Raw genomic sequence first — 21299 nt, 5'->3', positions numbered from 1 at the left:
GGCAAACAAAATGCTAATTACCACAAAATGAGGTGGTTGCAAGTCTGCTTCTCTCCAGTGGTGGTGCCCATTTACTCCATATGCCATGACAGGCTGGGTATGTGACTCCCTGCAAACACATATCATACCAAGCTGTTCAGGAAAGTGTTAATTAGCATCTACGTTTTTAAAAAAATCAATACAGACACTATATTTTACTATTGATGCAGACACAATGGCGAAATTAGTACTGGATTATTTCCAGAGCTGAGAACATTTCTTGCAGTCTGGATATAATATTTATATTTCCTTTTCGATGTAAAAAATAAGCATGTGAATACACAGATTCCTACATAAAGACCATAACAACCAATTGAATCTTGGTAGGAATTCAAATATATGAAATTAAGACTACAGATGATCAATTAAGAAACATAACAATTGTAATATGCAATGATTCCAATTCAAAGTTAAACTTAATAGGGTGGAATTGCTGTACATGTTTAATAAAATTAACAAAGATTAACTTGAATTGAAATGTGGTCAGTCACCACATTGCAAAAATGGAAAACCATTTGGGGAGCGAAACTTACATCCGTTTTAAAACGGTAATGGATGAAGTGTAAGCTTTATGACAAAAGAGGTATTTTGGAGCTATCTACAGCGGGTTACAAGGTCCTTGTGGGCTTTTGTGAATGAATCGCCGTTTCTTTGTCATCCCAAGAGGGTCGAACATACCTCCACCAAGCCCTGCAGAATCCTGACGAATATCACGAAACCATAGTGGACTTTAGCTGCAGATGGGATGAGCATATTTAGGGAGGAGGTGAGGAAGATGGCAGCGCCAAATACTCTGGAAAAAGAGCCGAAGAAATCTCATCATACATATTCTCATTAGGTCTCTTTTTTAATGTTGGTGTCTCGGGTTATGTCCCTCGGTTGAGTCTAATTTCTTTCACAATAAATATTCCCAGTAATTATTTGGATTTTAATAGATGCATTGGGTCTTTTTCTCGGTTAATATTCAAAATTTGACTGTGATTTCCAAATATTAATTTGGGGAAAACCTTAAAATCCTGGTACCAAATTTCCTCAGCAATCGGTGTGATACGAACAAACCCTTTAAACCTTGCCTCAAAACTCTTTCCGTGAAAGAGATGATTCTTTTGTTCCAGTTTTTACAATTTATTTTACAACGTAACGTCTTAGACTGTTTCAACCACCCACGCGATTGACATACTCTTAGAAAAGTAACGTAATTATGCCAAGGAATTTAACCTCGATTATCAAATCCTCTTATCAGTGTATTATCCCTTTCTTTCACCGCAATTTTAACACTACGACATTAATGGCGAAAATCGAGTAAATAATCCTTACACTGATACTCACATCAATACCTGGATTACTGTTCCATTAATACATATCACAGTAACCAGTATCTATCACAATATCGGTCATAACAATGAATAATACCATCATAATAATGAACACTACAGTAACAGCAAATACGCATTGCATTTGATTGGCTTGGTTTTATTAATTCCGTTTGAGTGTTTTGTTAGGACTGGTGGACGATTTAGGTTACAATTGTACTCAATGGTCGGATCACTACGGTGAGCCTACAATCAATTAAAGCAGTGTCTCTGAAAACATCAAACCCTCCCAGTTCTGCGCCTAGCTCATCCTGGTTTAACCCAACCATTCGGATCAGCTGAGCTTGTCGGCGACTGCTTTATTCCACCCCGACAGAAATAAAATCTCGGAATGCACTATTTGAATTGTAAAAATAATTTCATCAACATGCATATAAATTGACTGACTTTGCAACATATGGTATGACCATATTAAAACCCCCAAGTGCAGGCTACAAAAACTTGTGTTTAATCTGTGCAACAGGATTTTTTTCCTCACAACTGAAAATGCAGAATCCGGACGAAACCAAAAGCTTACGGACCTTATGTATGGAATCAATAAAAGGCGAACTTTACAGGGTCTCTAGTTACTGGCCTATCGTAACTCGTTTAGCAAGCGACTCTAATTCCTGCTAATCGGCAGTTAATGTGCAAAACGAAAATTACACTTGATGAAGGCTTTATTTGTACAATTAGCACTGCGACTCAACAGTGAATTCTAAAACATGCCAGACCAGAAGATCCTCAACACCAAGATACAATTCCAGTATCAAAGTATATTCCGCATTGCTTCTGGATAAACTACATGAATTACAATATTCATTTTTTTCTGGAAGGAATATGTATAACCATGGGAACTATTTGCGGCCAAAATTGCGTTGAATCGTTAGGTCAGCCCTTCTTGTCTGAGGAAGAAAAAGCCAAATTTGATGTGGCGAGAGAGATTGAACAGACAGGTTGCTGAATGCCTTGTGGCAAATCTCACGCTGCATTTCTTATTTAAGGTTTGGACTAAATGCTATGAAATTTAGTCAAGAGGCGCATGTTTTATTTCAATGTTAACGGTTATGCATTTAATATGGCCGTATTATCTGGATACTAAGCAGGCATTTTTAATTAAAATAGGAGTTTAAGCAATTCAAGTTCGATCACTGCCCGGTACTGCTGCTGCCCACATCAAGCCAACGAATACCGCAGAGAGGACAAGTCCTTCGGGATAAATTACAAGCGTGTTAACCTGCCAAGACTGCCCCCGCAAGTATTACGCTCCTACTATTGGTACCCTTGAGACCAGCCGCACTGTGAACATGAAGGCAGAGAGAAAGAAAGCGGATAAGATGAACGAATGAGCACAGAAAGAGCTTCGGTTCCTTTGTGCTTTAAGTTGGATAAACGGCTCCCAAGATAGTCTCCTTCGCTAAATTACAACAACCGACTTCCGAGTAAAGGATAAATAACGCAACGGAACGCAGACCATTGTATCCACGGGAAATGATAACCATTTCTTTCTTCTCTCTTAAGTCCAGACAGCCACGTCAAACGAGAATACTAGAGAAACCAAAACTGCAGTATAGATCCTAATACTCAGTATGAATATCTTTAATTCAACCTCTTTTACAACGCATCAATATATATCCTGTAAGCATATGTTGCATTGTATTTCATAAATACACAGTCCAATCTCAGTGACTGATGATGTTTTGAAATTTCCAATAAATATGCAAATACTTTGCAGTAGTCAATGCATTGTAAATCTTCACACCAGTGCCTAAATATTTAATGAATACAAATACGGCTTAGATTCATTGATGATATGGGACTGTGCGTTACCCCGAGCCTCGACTCTGCGGCAAGGAACAAGAAAAGGAACAAGACCATTGTGGCGGCATCTCGATGGTTTGCAAATACATTTCAACCCCAACGGGACTTAGTAAAATTGCATGCTAGAAAACAGAACCGTCCAAACTGATCCTATGTAATATCACTGAGATACCAGAATGGTAAGATCATTTATCACGGAAGACTTAACTTAAAATAACAATGTGTAAATATTATTTTAAAACGATAAATCACATTATATACAAACATGAATTGTGCACTAAATAAAAGTAAAGGTACGTTAACACGGAGATCTCCTGGACGCATTGTTGAATGGTTGACATCACCTAGGGCCGTGTCAAGGTGCACTGGTAATTCAACACCACTATACAGGAAAGACAGTTCAATCTGGGCAGATTGTTACACACTTTCGTCGCATTGTATTATTTGCAACTACATGCCAGGATATTATTGTCTCTGCAATTGTAACCCACGGCCCCAAGGTCACCAACCTTACTATGAATGACAGTTTATACCTAATGTCCCATATTTCTTCAAATTGAGGAGCTTTTAAACCAATCACAATTGAATTATAGCTTCATTGCTATATCTATAACTCATTGTAGAACAACTGTGGTTTGAGATCGGCTCTTGTTTGAAAGCGAATCCAAGAGATGGAGCAGAGTTATACTGTCCTTCTAGTCAGCTCTGGAAATGCTTACTCACTCACTAGATTGCAAAGATCATTCTGACACATAACAAAAACTTGAATTTATATTGTTCCTCTAACAGAGTAAAACGTTCCAAGATGAACATTTTTTTGAGATTGAACCAGAAATAAGAGATTTTATCTTCTCTCTCTCTCTCTCTCAGAGAATCATGAGTCTTTGGAACTCTCTTCCTCGAAAATAGAAGCAGAGTCTCAACAGCGGTGAAGGTTACTGCAGATGTCTGGACTGTAAATGGATTCAGCAAGCAAAAGAATGAACTGGAGGGTGCAAGTTAAAACATGGTTAGCAGGGTTTTGGATGACCTTGTTTTACAGAGAAGAGAACTTGGGAGTCCAGCCAGGTGTAAATTGGAGTCGTCGGATCTAGAGATAACAAAGACAAAGTTGTGGGTTTGACAGTAGATGAGTTATGTCGAGTTATGTCATGGTAGAAATCACTAGTCCTGGCAATGGTATGAATATGTGAAGAATTTCAAGATCTAACATGATACTGAGGCTGTGATGTCTGTTTCAGTCTCCAAAAGTTGATGGCTACAGGACAAAACTTCAGCTTGATCTTCCCAATATTGATGGGAATTTTTGCTCATCCAGCACTGGATGTTTGACACATGGAAAGTCAGGAAGAATGGAGGGATTGAGAGAAATAGTGATGATTTTGAGTTGGGTGTTATCAGCAGACAGACAAAGACAGATACTGCATTTTCAGATGATATTGCCAATGGGAAGTATGCAGATGAGAAAAAGGATATCCACTTGGATTGGGAGAAAAAGTGACACCAAGGGGACCAAAGAGGACCAGGAAGAAAAGCCATTGCTGGTAATTCTGTTGACTTGTTCAACAAGAATAGAACTATACAAGTTTGCCCAACTTAATGAAGGTGAAGAGGCATTGGTAAGGTGTCTAAATTGAAGGTTACAGACTGGTTGAGGAGAGAAAACAAGGAATAGTTTACTTTCGTCACAGCCACTTTGATTTGTGACTTTGATTAGAACTATTTATTCTGAAGCAGGAACCCACTTAAGAGACTCAAATCTAGAGTTCAAGAAAGATGGACATCGATTCTGGGGGTGATAACAAAGTAAAGGTATGAGGAGAGGGAAGGATGCTTTGGTAAAACTCATTTGAATTGCTTGGTTTTCCATAACCAGTACTTTGTATAATACATCTATTCAGCATATTCATTTAACACCCAATTTGTTCAAATGATACTCACTTCTGAGTAAAGTACACAGAAATTATTTGATAAAATAATTTGAATACATGTCGATATTTTACTAAATTGAAATTGCATGTGAATTTGTTCTTAATTGTACAATGTTCAATGTACAATAATCTAGAACAATGTACCATAATGTTCTTAATTATACAATTCGGAAAGTTCATATTTCACAGTTCATAGTACTTTAATTATACTGAGCACTTTTAAACCTTTAAGTAGGGCAAGCATTAAGAAATCTGTATAAAACACAGATAAATATAAAACAACATAATATAGAAACAGGCACTAATGTAATTTTTGGATCTGGCACGTAATTTCATTACATTTTATAAAGGGAATCAATCAACAGATTCTCTGTACCCTGTGTAAGAAAGCCATAAATCATTGCTTTTCCAATGTATCTCTTTAATGATAGTACCTTAGACCTCTCACTTTTCATTGCAATACTGCCCACATGTAAGAAAATACATGGCATAACAGGAATCCAATCTTAGGACCATTCCATACTATATCGCTACATAAAACAGTGAAACTGATAAATGATGTTTGAAAATTATAATACCCCAGGAATTGATATGATGTTGCCGGACTACACAAGATTTGTTCTCACAATTACAAAACACTTCTTTGGTCCGAAAAGATTTCTTTCGTCATTATATTATCCAAAAAGGATTAAGCAATTGAACAATGCAATAGAAAACAGTAATACTCTACATTTGTTCCAATCATCTTCATCCAAAATAAAGAGTATTAACAGAAAGAGTTTTTCCCTGTTTGAGGGTTGTTCAGTACATGTTAAAAGTGGATGAAGATTGATTGCACATTATAGAATGGAAAGGGATTAGTCAAATTCAGAACTGAGGAAAAGTCAACATCTCTATGATTTAATGTTTTGGTACATATACATAACTGTTCATTTTATTAAAGTTTCTGATAAAATAAATATAGATTGAACTAATTCAGTTCGTTTTCATCCTATCCTCATTCTCCTTCTGAATGACATTAAATGTGTACTGATTCTGATGATATTAAGTTGGAAGAAATGATCTAAGGAATTTCTCATAGTTGTCTATGAGAGAATGATTCAAAGATGGAAGTTGGTGCAGATTTAATTTAAATCTGGAGCTGTTTAAAAGAAGATGTGAAGCAGATAGTCAGACAAATTCCTACTTAGTGATAAATACCTAAAAGCACAGGAAAGAAGAAAGGATAAACATGGAACAGATATCAAGAATTGTAGGCTAATAGTATAAGTGAACAGGATGTCAAAAGTTGAGGTATTAAATACTAAATGACCTTAGTAAGCAAGGATATAATAAAATATATTAATGTACTATTGTTTCCTTACAGTATAAATGTTAACACAGAGTTAGAAACCAGGTTCTGGGCCATGATACACCAAAAAACTTAAATAACGTCTGCAGTAATTGTAAACAGTTACATTTGACATAGATGTTTTATAGTATTAAACTAAACCCAGATGTGCTAAATGTCTCCAAGCAATAGTCATACAATGAGACACACAATATGGCTACATTTCCCCTGGGTAGATATGTAACCTTGGTTTTCCTTTTAAAACATGACTTTCTCTACAGTTTGATAATACACATTTTTTAATAGACCAATTCCCATGTTCGCTTCAATGGCTGATTTATTATGGCACCTTGGTAATATTGTGATCAACGACACAGAAAAGAATTATTTCCTTCAAAACAACATTTTCCATCCAACATGCATGTCTCCTTTCCTGTCTCAAAATTGTCTCAGCTATTGTTTCATAATTTGTCAACAAAAATATTCTGAAGTTAATGATTTCTAAAGTTAATTTTATCAAGTTGGCTGGAAATACTTAGATTGGTTATCCTTGGGCTAAGACAGGCTTCAGCAATAATCAAAATAAATTTACCAGAGATGTTAGGAGAAATAATTATATGAGAATGCGAACTTAATGTTTACATCAATAACTTAATTTTATGGTCAGCAAAACAGAGATGGATAAGAAAAGAAAACCTCTCAGTTGGGAAGAAAATAACATAGAAATTGACAACATTTATGAAGAGCTTTTGACTGCCTTCTGGATAGAACTGCAGGATCAAAATAAAGAAGTAAACTAAAATATGTTTCTAATATTTAAAATGTAGCTCAGCCACTTAGAAATTAATTTTACATTAATTACTTAAAACTACTTATAAATGCAAGCATTTGCTTTGTATGTGCATCTACACACACTTATTAGAGTATAAATGTCTCCTTCACGTGTTTGTAACTGGGTGTATTTGGCAGGGAAGACTTGGAAAGGTACACAATGCCTGAAATTAAATGGTGGGATAATAACTATTCAATGTTATCTGAAATTTCTTCCTACTGCTATAATGGTGATGGCAAATATATCCTAAATGGTTTAATGCATCAACGTAAGTATAATACACATTCATATTTATTGATGGATCTAATTTCAGTGCTTTGTTGTTTCTTAACACAAGACTTGAAGTTTCCAAAATGAAATTGGTAAAAGCATTTTTTAAAGCTTTTTTTTAAATCACCTATTTATTTATTTTTTATTTATTGTTTTACGGAACATGGATGTTATTGGCTAGACCAGCATTTATTGTTCATTTCTAGTTACTGATGAACTGAATGGTTTGCCTGGCCATTCAGAGGGTACTTAAGGGTCAACAACATTGGTAGGTCTGGAGTTTCATAGTAGTTTGAAGAAAAACAGAAAATGCCAGAAACACTCCATAGGTCAGACAGCATCTTGGCAAGAGAACCAGAGTTAATGTTTCAGGTCAGAGACATTCATCAAAACCAATTCTTTGGCCTGAAACATTTACTCCAGAAGATTTCCAGCATTTTCTGTTTTTATTGCAGATTTCCAACATCTTCAGTGTTTTTCTTAAATTTTCAACAACATTGTGCAGTGTACTCTCAGTCATCTGGCATCCATGGGGAATGGGGTGGGGGTGGGGGACAGTTGCCAGTTGCATGAATGTGCCAGTTACATGAGAATTGCTTAAAAAAATACAGTACAACACATACAAGCATTCCAGGCATAAATAAATAGATTGCCAAACTGTATGTCATCTGCATAGCTTTTAACAATTCTTTATACAGTAATTCTAGGCTTTAAGGCTGAACCTATTAATGTAAAATAAAGCAAAAAGTTTCTATGTTTTAAGGCTCAACGTGTTAGTGCAAAATACAGCAAAAGCAAATCAAATGAATGACTGTACTCACCATCACATGAAGTGCCAAAGCTTCAAAGGGGATGTTGCTGCTAATCAGCCTACAACTGCACTGCCCTCCTGTATAAATGTAAATAAACTAAAAATGTCTTTTCACACTTATTTTGCATAAAATTCACTGTTTGAGCTTATTTTCATTAAAAAAAACAAAACATCTTATTGCTTGATATTCTTATTTATATTGCCAGATGCATGAGAAGTCTAGATGCATATATACCTGGCAAACAAAACATTACTGTAATTTGATGGTTACCTGTACTGATATTAGCTTTTGATTCCATATCTATTTGTATAGTTGAATTTAAATTCACCAGCTACCTTGGTCTCTGGATGAACAATTCAGGCCTCTGTATATTAGTCTATTAACTTAACCACTATGATACTTAATTGATATAATTGCACTACCTATTTCCTCAGAGCAACTGTGCACCAACAGTACGACTACTTGTAAAAATATGCTTCCAGTCCACCATAAGTATTAGTAGTTACTTATAAAGGTGACTTCATGAAGTTAATAATAAAGGAAAATCAATTAAATATTTGTCATTTACCCTACCTTTTCTACATGCTCATTGTAGGAAAATCTTAGCCAATTGTTATCTACATTAACATGTATTTTTAAAAATGTTTTTCCCAGTAAATTTTGTTTATGTTTACAAAAATTATTTCTTCTGAATCAAAACCATTAAGTTGTTTACTAATTTTACTGCCCCACGAACGGTGAAGAAGGATGGTTGGTGTATGAGCTTGTTAGTTTTATTTCATAAATATTCTAGTTTTACCAAATAGATGAATGTAATTGTGATGCTCTCATTTTACAGTAACTAAGGGGGCCTGGTTTTCATCTAATTAAACCACCTGGGATGGAAGTGGGTCGGCACATGGGATTTTTTTTTAACCAAACCTTTATAGTTAAAATGCATTTCTTCTGAAAGTGTTGAACTGAAGATTTTTAAAAAATCATTTATATCAGCATGTTGGCTTTTTAACTATTTGAACAGAATGATGTGTTTTTAATACACATCCCACTGAAGTTTCATTTCATGAAACTGTTAAAGGAGAAATTAGACTCAGTTACATTTTCAAATGACTCATTAACAGGCAACACATTTTTGCTACTGTCTTCAATTTTCTCATGCATTGTGCATGGTAGCCAATTTATAGGGTTGTTATTTTCAGAGATTATACACATTTTATCAATATCTAAAGTTTGGATCTCATCATTCATCAACTAGTGGAGTATGCACACTGGAATATCCACCCTGAAAATCAAATGAAGCAAAAACAAAACCTGCCCACTATGTTTTTAAGGAGAAAAAACAAAAGGAAACACAAGATTGATTTTCAAATAAAAATGTTATTCCAGAATTCAGGTGACATTAATGACTAAGTCAATTGTGCTTTTTGGTTTTTGCTGTCACTTAAAACATTAAAATTAGATTACAGCCAGCTACTGACCATCAATTAGTAATTATATTCCATGTAATTAATACAATTGTCCTATAATATCTATTTTTTTTATAAAAATATATATTTTCAGATTATTCTTTCACACATTGAGCTATTTCTCACGGAGGATTTTTTGAGTTTTGAATTTAATCTGGTGGAATTATTTTAGTTCCTTATCTTAAACTAAACCAATTCAATGCCCCTTCAGATCGATCTTCGGGGCACGTTAATTAGTTCTTTCAGTCTATTTATCCACCCGATTAAAGGTACTTTTGCCGGGTGTTTTGCATGCATTGCGGAGACTCCTAGGTGCTTCCTCGGACGCAAAGCGGATAGTTCCTCTTCTCTAGGTCGCAAAAGATTTCATGCAAGGACATTATGAGTATTGTAGAGGGTGAAAATCTGACTGGAATTTTCCTCGAGCCCAACAAGAACAACCATCTCCATTGCTGATGTGCCTATGCTCACTTCTACGATGTCAGAACCGGAAGTGAGATTCACCTTTGATCTCATTTGTAAAACTGAAAGGGTTTATTGGAAGGTTTTGATTGGATAACGAGGCAATGTGTCATTGATAATGTCAGGGGAAAAAACTGTGTATTCAAATATGGGCATTGCATTGAAATACAAGAGAGAAAGTTGACTTTTAAAGTTAATCACAAAGTTATTTTAATCTTCACAGGGGAAGATAGAGAAGCAGGTTTGTTAAGATTTATGAACGAATGTATTTGTACAAGTGATATTTTGGTATGTTGTTGATATACACAAGTAACTGATTTGTAGGAATTTCTAAAGAGTATTGCATTTGGTACAATTTGAAATCTTTACATTTCAGTGAATGATCTCGACGCTTAAATGGTTTATCCCTTGGGAAATATTGCTCATTTCCCGTATTTTAATTAGCCAAGAAAGAGCATAAAATGAGATGAACGTTGCCTGTCAAAACGGACCCCCTTCTTACATTGCAATAATATTCTCGGAAACAAACTCACGCTAAGTTAGTCTGCGTTTTCTGATTCATGTTGTCGCATAACCACACAACCGGTACTGGAAGGCAGTGTGGGTTGGCAGATGGTCACAATTCACAGAGCCAAGGCCACGAATGATGAAAGGAAACTGCTGCAAATCTAAATATGTGGAGCTGTAACCTTAATATTCGGAAATTTAAAGGATATTTTTCTAACAGCTGTTACATAAGATTCAATTTATGTGCATCTTTAATGCAATCATATTTTTGTGTTTTGCCGTTGTGGTTTAGATCCGAAATAACGAGTAAAAATAAAGTTAACTAATATTTAGTAGAAATAGTCCACTACTGTTTTTTTTAAAAGAACAGACTAATGAAACTATAGTGTCCCAATAAAAGTTCGGATAAGCATGCCGCCATAGGCTACAGCCGATGATTTAAACATTCTGCTTTTTATGGAATTTCTCAATAAGTGTCCGAACAAGGTGAAACATATACCCGTATTTTGTCTTTTATGAAAGTCCTCGGCTTAACTATAACTGTAGCCAGAAAACAAAATATAGGTGGCAGTGGGAGCATCGAAAAACGGTGGTTGTGCGCATATTCATGGTGATGTCAATAGATTTGATACCATTTATTAAGATACATTTTCTGTCTCCAATGATTGTAGGAACGCTGCACCAAAGCTACTTGGGGCAAGCAGAAGGTGCATTTAATCTACAATTGCCAAGTGGCCATTGCGGATAATAAACTGTAAACTCAAGCTCAGAATTGTGCCCAGGGAGAGCGAGTAGGGCGAATCTTTAACGATGCTGCTGCCCTAACGTGTAGTTTTCATCTAAGTAACTAAGAGGATGGTTCTCCACACTGTCATACAAACGTTTTAGCTAACAAGAGACTGGAAATCGAGACAAAAAGCCTTAGGTGGCTTTTATAAAAAGTTGCCGGTTTTAATCGCCATGACCACCAAAAGAAACTGTCACTGAAAAGCTATTGTTTATCGATATAACTCAGGGCGACTTTTGCATCTCAGCGGACATATTTTAATGAACTCCATTGGGGGTCAGAACAAATAGTCAAATATCGTGCAACCGATCTACTCAAATCGAGAGAAACGATAAATCAGCACCTTTACCGCTTTAAATAAACAATTTTAGCTATTATGTTAGGCTGTGATTATTCTTCCAAGCCTTAGCCCTGTTAAAATGGAATCGTGAATTTACTTTTTTTTCACAATTTCAGACAATGCAACATCGAGCAATGTTTTGTGTTATTTTCCATGAAATGAAAAAAAAATCCCGAGATTTGGCTTTTTTTTATAGGATTATTCCACCACACAAGTCTACATCTTTTAAACTTCCCGGTTGATATCTCAAATGCTTACTACACCTCAATGAGCTCTTGTCCGGAGAACCCTTTTCCTGACACATGGAGTATTTAGAAACGACCAGTAAAGTTTGAAAGGACGTGTCAAATAGACATACACACGCTTGTGTCTCGAGCGTTATTGGGACGGACAGTAAATGCTGGCCTTTTGCTGACTGGTTGAAAAAATAAAGAGATTTATTCTGAAAGTGAAACCGGCTGCATCAGTGTGAGACAATCTAGTGGAAATGCAAAATTAGATAATTGGTTGTAGATTGCAATGCTAAAAGACCACCTCCACATTCCACTAGGAATATATTTAAATAATACTGGGATGTATCGTTTGCCTTGTAAGGTGGTTGGGGTTTACGCGAGGCCTGTGCTTTAACAGATATATCCAAATATGTTCTGTAGTTAATTAACACGAACATTCGCGCGTTTTAGATCTATTTTTCCCCAACAGTTTTCCACGTAGAATTCTGATATTCTTGTCTCTGTGCTGTAACCTCGCAGTTCGCACGCAATGTGTTGTTATCACATAAACCTGTAAACACGGTATACTGCACTGTTTAAGTAGTCTGCACGCCAGACAATGCGGATTAGGAATCCTGCTTCTGTTCCCTAACACTTTACATTTTATTGCGGTGGCGGATTAAATTATTTAATACGAATTATTCGAATGAAATACATCTCTCATGTAAACACTTCAGCATTGTCCGATCCTGAATGAAAGAGGGACTCTTGTGGTCATTGCAACTTTTAGCAATCCGCTTGACAAGGGTCGATCTTGTCGCAGTGTTACGCAAATCATCTCGCTCACTGCAGTAGCTACACCAAACACGTTCCTCTGCAGCTGAGGTGTATAAAATATTGCACACACGGCCGAGACGTTTGAAACCGGATTGAACATATTGTTAGTTTTGAAAGTGGGATCGCGTCCTACTGCATGGCTGAATTAGACGGGAGTGCGTGACTCGGATTAAGATGAACTAGGTCTAAAGCTCAGGGGATCCAATTAACAGGTTGGATGAAACCCCCTGAGTACCGAAATATTAACAGACTCCATGGAAACGGGTCGTCCACAACCTGCTACCCAACTCGCTTCTATATCTCGAACAACATCCTGAGTTGCCTTTCACGTCCCTGCATTATCTGTTCAACCAAACTGCAATAAAGAAACGTAAATCGGCCCTGGACTTAAAATTGCAAAGGGAAAAAAAGTGCTGCTTAAAACATTGCATCTGTTATGAAAGCAAACAAAAAGAAGAATATAATTTTGAAAGGGAAATTAAAATTAATCTGATTTTCGCAGCATATATAACCGTGCTTTACGATTTGTTATATTATTCAACTATTTGATTGCAACATCTTTTTTAAAATTAGTGTGGATAGATTAAAAGCGAACTAAAGTGGTCAGATCTCAATAGATTTTTAGGTGCCCTGATGGTCTAAACATCGAAGACCACGGGCAGAGTCAATAAGTCAAGTTCAACGATTGAAAAAGGCATATTCGACCTTTATTGAAAAGATAGGACTCATTAAGACAGGATTCCGGACAGTGCGCAACTCCGGGCGTGTGATGCAATTGTGGAATCCCATTTAGTATACCAGCATTTCCTCCATTCAATAGCTTTTAAACTTAATGCAATTGCCGTTCAATTATTTTTGTTCAACTGCCTGCTTTGAAATCAAAATGATCAATTTACATACTGGATCATTGGTAAAATAAAAGCATTTTTCAAGTAAAAACCGAATATATAATGCGACCATCCGCAGTTGCTAATTCCCGATTTTGGTATTACAGTCTCCGTATCAGGCTGTCAGTCAATTTATCTATTTCCCAAGTTATTTTACCTGTTTGCTGCCAATCTAGATGCTATGTAACCTCCGGGAATCTGAGTGACGATATACCCCCAGAAAAAGGACCCGTGGATCATTCCCACAGTCTCGGGATCCCAGTTAAATGTCGCTTTCTTGTGGAAAAAGAGAAAGAACGGAGGGAAATGCAAGTCAGGTTATACGTTAACAAAACGGGAATGAATTGTTTAGATATGTCAAGGCAGGCATGTACAATTCAAAATGATCGGATATGTGTTTTAACACTAGAGGTCAATTTGAAAGGAATTGTTCTTTTTACATTAAACGGGCAACGAAGGGGGAAACGGGGAGAGGATCTCTCAGTTGAGCCGAGATCCATTCTAAATTTAACGTAGATTGATGTGGTTTACAAAGGGGGAGCGGGACAAAGGAATGATATCATCTTCTATATATACAATGAGGCAATCATCCAAATGAATTTTACATAAAATGTGTATTTCGATGTTCTGGGATTAAGCAGAAATCAGCGGAATGCTTGGAATCCAGCCTGTGGGCGTGCACTTCTCACCTTCTTAATGATTGTATTCCCGTGGTGTATAGTACTGTTGTTGACCATATCCACGATGGCCACACCAAGGTTACACCTGATCCCGAAGGAGATACAGAAGCCCAGACCACTCATGATGGCGATGATGTACCTGCGAGGTAACCCGAAACAGGTGCAATCGCAGAGAGGCGGTTTCTTGGGGCGGACATTCTGCACCTTTCCATCCTCGGTCAGCTCGATATTTTCCCCATGTTGCTGCCTCTTTTCTAAGACTCTGCATCAGACAAGAATCACATTTATTCCACAGAAACATTCTTTTAATTTCTTTAGGATTGCTTCCATCCATCGGCATGGACTTTTCGTAACGTCAGAAACGTCTTTTTTTGTGTTTTGAAATTGGTCGCCTGGATACAATCGTATAAGACAGTTCTACATAAATTACTTTACCTTTGCTAAGTATTCGTTTCATATGTTACATGAATCTGATAAATAAAACCCTTGCCGACCACCACAGAGTATCAGTTTAATATTGAAAGGAATGTGAACCTAGAACATAATTATTTATAAATAAGAACAAGTACTTCCTGTAATTATCAGGTTTTTTTTAAAAGTACATATGTTCACCTAAAATGATGTCTAACCCTAAACATATGGAATTTGCGGGCATTTTTTTTCTTTAATTAAACGCCTGATTTCAGTCTAGGATGAGTGTTTTTTGCATGACAAATCTTCGTTAAAATAGAAACGAAATTCATTGTCTACAAATATAATCTGGGAAAAAATGTGTATTGCTTCATTTTAATAATACTAGTATACAAATGATATTTAGTGAAAATAAATAAAAACGCAGATAGTGGAAGTCTGAAATATTTTGCAATATTTGCTGAGATTGAATTTATATGGAAATATCAAAACGCAGGAGAAACAACTGAAAACTTGGATTTCTTAGGTACCAATGCTGTTGCTCTGTTTAATTGCAACAAGCAGGAGTGGTTGCAACTAATAGTGCACGGATATGTCAAAAAAAACATTAATTAGCTAAAATGCAATCAAATGTGTATGTTTTGTTACGTCCTCTATGTAAAAACAAGTGAAAGTAGCTATTGTTCAAATGTAAGCATATGAAGCAAATACATTGATGAGTAGGCCAAGAAGGCTCTAGGTTAGGACAGATGTATTTTAGACGCATGCTATCTAAGCACTATTTTTAAACATCAAAATATTTGCGTCTCTACGAATAATTGTGTAAATAGACTGATCAAATTTTAAGAAAAAAGCTTTGACAAATTACACCGCAAAGGTCCACATCAAAATTATAGTTGTTGGTGGTGGTGGAGGTTGGGGGGGGGGGGGGGCGCGGCCTCGCGTGATTGTTGTTTTGATTGAAAGGCACGATGGTGTATATATTATTAAACAGATCGATATGTATGCAGCGCTTTGGATAATGCAGAGCCACCAAAGGTAGAAACAGACATCCCTTCTGATATTAATTATTTACATGTTTCATGGCTGATTCCAAAGGTGGAGATTACACAAGACAGCTGTGGAACAGCACCATAGTGCAATAAGTAGATTTTGCAGACCATGGCAAAACTCAAAGGTCTCTTAATCCTTTATTCTAAAAATATTTCGGACTATTGTAGCTGACACTTAAGGGGATATTGTTAGCAGCCATGTTTAACATACTCCGCTCTGAGTGTTATCAGCAAAGACAGATATACAGGTAAGTATTGGGGAAAGGGGTAACAAGAGAATGTTGGGTGATAGAACATCATGCACAAACATTATGTAGCATACATTAAGTCAACAGAAGAATTGTGATCATTCCGCAGTAATCGTGTTTTAATCTATGTTTTATTTTAATATTTTTCCCAACTACGATTCAGAGGTATTTAAGGGATGTTCTTTAATGCATATATTGATTCGCAGACTGACAAATATTTTAGAAGTCTTACCTGTACAGGTGACCAAGAGATTTCCCGGCAAAATTTTTCAGCCCCTCTTTGCCAGGAGCAAAGACCCGTTCCTTAACAGTATCCATACCCTCCTGAAAGTGATCAGGCAGAAACTCTTATGAAAGTGTCATTCTAGAGATAATGACAGTTCATTAGAATTAACGTGGTGAAACGATCAAGTGCTCTCAAGCTACAGAGGAGCGTACGACTGGCACATAAGAACCGATATGCTGCTGTGATTCGAAGTTCAAAGAGGAAATGAGGCAGTCTTATTTGGTTGCCCGTGTCCAGCCACTGAAGATTCAGAAACAGCCATGATGTTTAGGGGATCCAGCTTCAGAAATGCACTGTTGATGCTTAAAAAGAAATAATCCACGGATGTAGCCTGTAGATCAAGGTTAATAAAGTATATGAATATGCACGACTTTTCAGTCGCATGCAGAGACGAAACAAAGCTACCTGGCGCAATCGATCGTTAGAGTACTTTGCATTGGGAAACTGGCTGATGGCGTATTCAGCACCTTGGACAGTGGCAGCGCGTAACTGAATTGCGTTAGAACAGGGGGGTGTTGGTTCTATCGCCAACTTTCTCTGGGATTTGACCGGATTAGAGCAAATCCCTCACCGTCACCAAGCGCTTACTTGGGCTGTGGATGCTATGGAAACGGCATCAAAGGTTCGATCATCTCACCGCAGGTTCCCTGGCTGTGTCGTTGCCTCGCGGAGATTGGAGTTTATTAAAAATTGACAAGTTTTCTCTCAATTCCCGCATGTTCTCCCCACCCTGACGTCATTCTAATCCCCGACATTCATACTTAGCCTTGAATGGATGTAGGCACCCACCCCTTTAATTTGTTGAATGCACATCTAAGCAACACCACTCGTTCGCGGCTTCTCTGTCCTTACATATAATTGGGGGAAAAAAGCAAGTTCCTACATTTGCAAAAAGATCACCCTTACGCATTGCAGTATATATATTCACAGTGGATCTAACAATTCGCTTTCTTTAAATGAAATAGTTTGCACATTTTCAAAATTGTTCTTTGCCTTGTCATATCAAATTAAAAATAACTTAAGATTTCACCTCAATTTTACTTTTACAGAAGTGTTATTTTGCATCATATTCCTTATTTAAGTAAAACATGAGAATTCTTTAAAAGCTACCGTGGGACTGAACAAGTTGCTGCACCAAATTAACAGCGGTTGATTTAGGGCTAATTTCTTGTGGCCCACGTCTCCGCCTGGTGGTTTGTCCTGACACTGTTCAGACTCACCATAGGTGTAAACCATCAGGTTTGTTTTTAGCAGGTTTTGTTTGAGGGGAACACCCCATCACATTTCGATATTGTTTCGTTTTTGGCATTAGGTAGGTGAGAATGGATTACACGGTGCTTTTCATAAGCGCATTTTGGATATTTAGTCTTTATCCGTCAAAGATATAGCTTTACAATCACTGTCATGTCATCCCTTATTTCATAAATTCTTACCAGAAATGCTGTGATTCCTAAATACACGTTATATTTAATTCCTACTTAATGTACGATATTGTACGATCTATAATCAAGTTTGCCAATTGTTTTAGCTAATATCTTCTGTATTGCATCATATATCTCAAAGAAAATTGAATATTCTACACAATTGGCTGAAGGCAAAATATATTTGAAAAATATCCCTAAACCTATTAAAAATGGAGTACACGCAACTCAAGGTGTTGACCAAACCTCAAGCGCAACAATAGTTTCAAGTTTTAAAACCCGAAAACATTCCAATAGTAGTCTGGAACAAGAGAAATAACTAAGAGGAGGTGAAGATTATGCTGCAGAACAGAAGCATATTTGAACAACTCATACAAGTACTTAAAATGCATCACGGGTCAGAGGATTCAAGGCCCTATGAATCGTCCTATATGTTAATTACAACCCCAGGGAAACATTCCTATGGCGCTGTTTCTGTTCTCTGCAATTCTTGAGAGTTTTCGGATGCTTTGCCAATTTGGTGGCACGCTGTCACTTAGAATAAAATCACTGGATTTTGGGGCGTTAAAGAAATCAAGGATGACGAGGATAAAGTAGAAAAATGAAACTGCTGAAGAAGTTCTACGGCAATCTTCATGATTGGGAGCAAATGACACACACCTGCTCCTATTCCTCGTGTTATTATTATGTTTATGATAGTCTACAAGGACAGAGTCACTTAGAAGTTGATTGACACTGGTTACATATTTAACGTACAACATTGACAAATAGTAAAATGATTCATGTTCTGTGTGGATTGGATTTTAAATCGTTATTAGTTGATGTGAAAACTGGTGCACGAAATGCAATATTTTACCATTCCCTCACATGCCAATTTATGTCATCTAACCATATTAACTCTCACTGTGCAGCCCTGAAAAGTCAGATAGGCAAACTAGTCTAAAACCCTTGCCTGAAAGTTGAATTGCTCCTTTGTGGTGTGCTAAAACACGGTTGCAAATGACTCCAGAAACAATTCTGGTCTCCCTCGGAAAAAAATCATGCAAGTGGTCAATGATTCGTGTACAAATGCATTGGCGTGTTTTATACTGAGGAGAAGTCCAAAACGAAAACTGCGTGGATCCCAGTGGGACAAATGTAACCTGTAATATACCTGCCGCTAGAGTGCCATACACCAATGAGAGAAGGGCGGTATCCCCCACAGGAACCCTCCCGACTGCATCCAGTCAGGAGCAAGACACATTATGGCTGCCACGGAAGGTTAAGGAGGTGGTGGGAGGGAAGAGGGAAGGAGAGAGGGAGAGGGAGGTCTGATTTACAGAGAAGGACACTGAAGTGCTCATCGATGAGATATGCCCTGCGAGAGGGAATGGAATGTCTGTCTGGGGCATCACAAGAGTCTGACAGAAGATGACTGGAGTGTCTCTTCGAGGAGTGAGAATCTATACTCAATGGAGTAATATTGTAATATGTTCCATGACATCACAAGGTGTCTGAAGGTGAGTTGCACTCCAGTAGAACACCTGCTCTCAGAGATGCACTCAACATGAGGACATACGCACACAAATCCTTACTTACATACTGTGACTCAATTCACATTTTTCCCACCTCCTCACCTTACCATTGGCCACCACACATGGTTAAGGGTGCCGAATGCCGCATAATGAAAAGGCGAATCATCTCCTCCACACGGTGCAAGTTAGCAAGGGACAAGAGGGAAACTCCTGAGTGAGAGGCGACTTTCTCAAACGCAATTTCCCCACCCCGTGAAGATGAGGATCCTTCTCGTTATCGGCACAGAGACAGAGGTTCAAACCAGCTCTCAGGCAGAAGCTAAATGAAATCTGTCAGGTGTGCTCCTTAACACTTTTACTGCAATTATGTTGATAAGTTTTGAACTGTTATGTGAACTGTTTTGGCTTCACCACGAAGGTATTTGGGGTACAACTCATTCATTGCCAGAATAATATGGCAGCTGTGGCACTGATGGAATTCTTTCACAAACATTTTGCAAGATACCATTCATCAACGGAGATATTATGTCAAACAGTACAAGGAATTGGAGTAGAAATCGCTGTGATCGGTGCACGTAGCGGTGGTAATGATCGGAGCGTGGAGAGTGTCACAGTTCACTATGATTGCGCACACAATTGATAAGAAATGCCTCGTTACCCATATATAGGATTTTGTGAATCCTCTTTGGACATTTTCTATCTGCTCTACGCCGCTGGGAGATAAAGCTCTTCCCGGTGAGAAGGACCAACACCTCGGAGACTTCGTTACCCTCCATACTTCTTGCCCTGCCAGTTCCGCGTGCTTTGTGACATTCAGGCTCCAGGTGTCCTTGCTGCCCCTCCTCAATCAGGCTGCCAAGTTACATAATGCAACCCACTAGCATGAAGTTATAGAGTCGTACAGAGCAGAAGTGGGCCGTTCAGCCCAACACAGCCATGTCAACCGTTTTGCCCACCTACACTAATCCTATTTGCCTGCATTAGGCCCATATCCTTACCTATCTTACTTCTTCCACTCACCTTAAATCTATGGCCTCTTGCTTTTGACACCCATGCCATGGGAAAAAGATTTTAAAACAGGTCACCTTTTTGTCTCCTTCGCTCCAGGTAAAATAAACCCGATCTATCTAATCTCTCCCACCCACCACCGCCAATGACTGAAGTCCTCCAATCCAGCCAACATCCTGGCGAATCTCCTCAACGCACTCTGCAATGCAAATACTGCTGCGTATTACAAGACTGATGAAGACACCAGAGCCTCATTTCCCAGGCCATCTTCATACCTACATTCCAGTCATTGTATCAATGCCCATCTGAAGTAGTGGGAGTGCGCTCAGGTCTAACGCCACCAAGGTAGAGTGTAGCTCTTGTCCTCAAGACTCATCTCTCAGGGTACCATTGACCACTGAAAATGCCAGACTTGTGAAAGACAAAAAGAATCGTGGGAGCTTCCAGGACACATGGCACTGTAATTCTTCTGAGGATTCACGACTGCCTACGTGTTGTACTAATTACAAGATCTGGGTTACTCAGGCCTGTCCTTGCAGGAACCCGACTGTAGTCACTGGTTTTCTGCACTTTCAGGAACTTGTTCGCATTGCTGGCTTCCCATCACTGAAATCAAAGCAAATAAGTTCGTTATAGTCATAGAGTACTCCAGCATAGAAACAGACCCTTCGGCCATCTAGTCTATGCTGACCTGATCTTCTGCCTAGTCCCATCTACCTGCACCTGGACCACATCCCTTCAAGCCCCTCCCATCCACGTACCTATCCAAACTTCCCAAATGTTACAATTGAACCGGC

The 21299-nt window shown here is 37.8% G+C and overlaps 2 protein-coding genes across 2 annotated transcripts in view; both read right to left on the bottom strand.

Annotated features, from left to right (window-relative positions):
• Positions 1 to 16591, bottom strand: part of LOC127577736 (vesicular glutamate transporter 2) — a 40673-nt gene extending 24082 nt beyond the window's left edge. Inside the window, exons 1-5 of the mRNA XM_052029245.1 lie at positions 16506 to 16591; positions 14572 to 14824; positions 14040 to 14158; positions 718 to 832; positions 22 to 109 (exon numbers count right to left, since the gene is read on the bottom strand). Coding sequence (XP_051885205.1) covers positions 22 to 109; positions 718 to 832; positions 14040 to 14158; positions 14572 to 14824; positions 16506 to 16591 — 661 coding nt within the window. The remainder of the gene's footprint in view (positions 1 to 21; positions 110 to 717; positions 833 to 14039; positions 14159 to 14571; positions 14825 to 16505) is intronic.
• Positions 16592 to 20984: 4393 nt separating this feature from the next.
• The window catches only part of LOC127577699 (transmembrane 7 superfamily member 3-like), a 29441-nt gene continuing 29126 nt past the window's right edge, over positions 20985 to 21299 (bottom strand). The window contains exon 13 of the mRNA XM_052029150.1: positions 20985 to 21108. The gene's annotated coding sequence lies outside the window, so the exon portion shown is untranslated. The remainder of the gene's footprint in view (positions 21109 to 21299) is intronic.

Source organism: Pristis pectinata, chromosome 14 (genome assembly GCF_009764475.1).
Source record: "Pristis pectinata isolate sPriPec2 chromosome 14, sPriPec2.1.pri, whole genome shotgun sequence".
In the NCBI taxonomy this organism is placed as follows: Eukaryota; Metazoa; Chordata; class Chondrichthyes; order Rhinopristiformes; family Pristidae; genus Pristis; species Pristis pectinata.
This window is presented reverse-complemented; position numbering and strand designations above follow the sequence as displayed.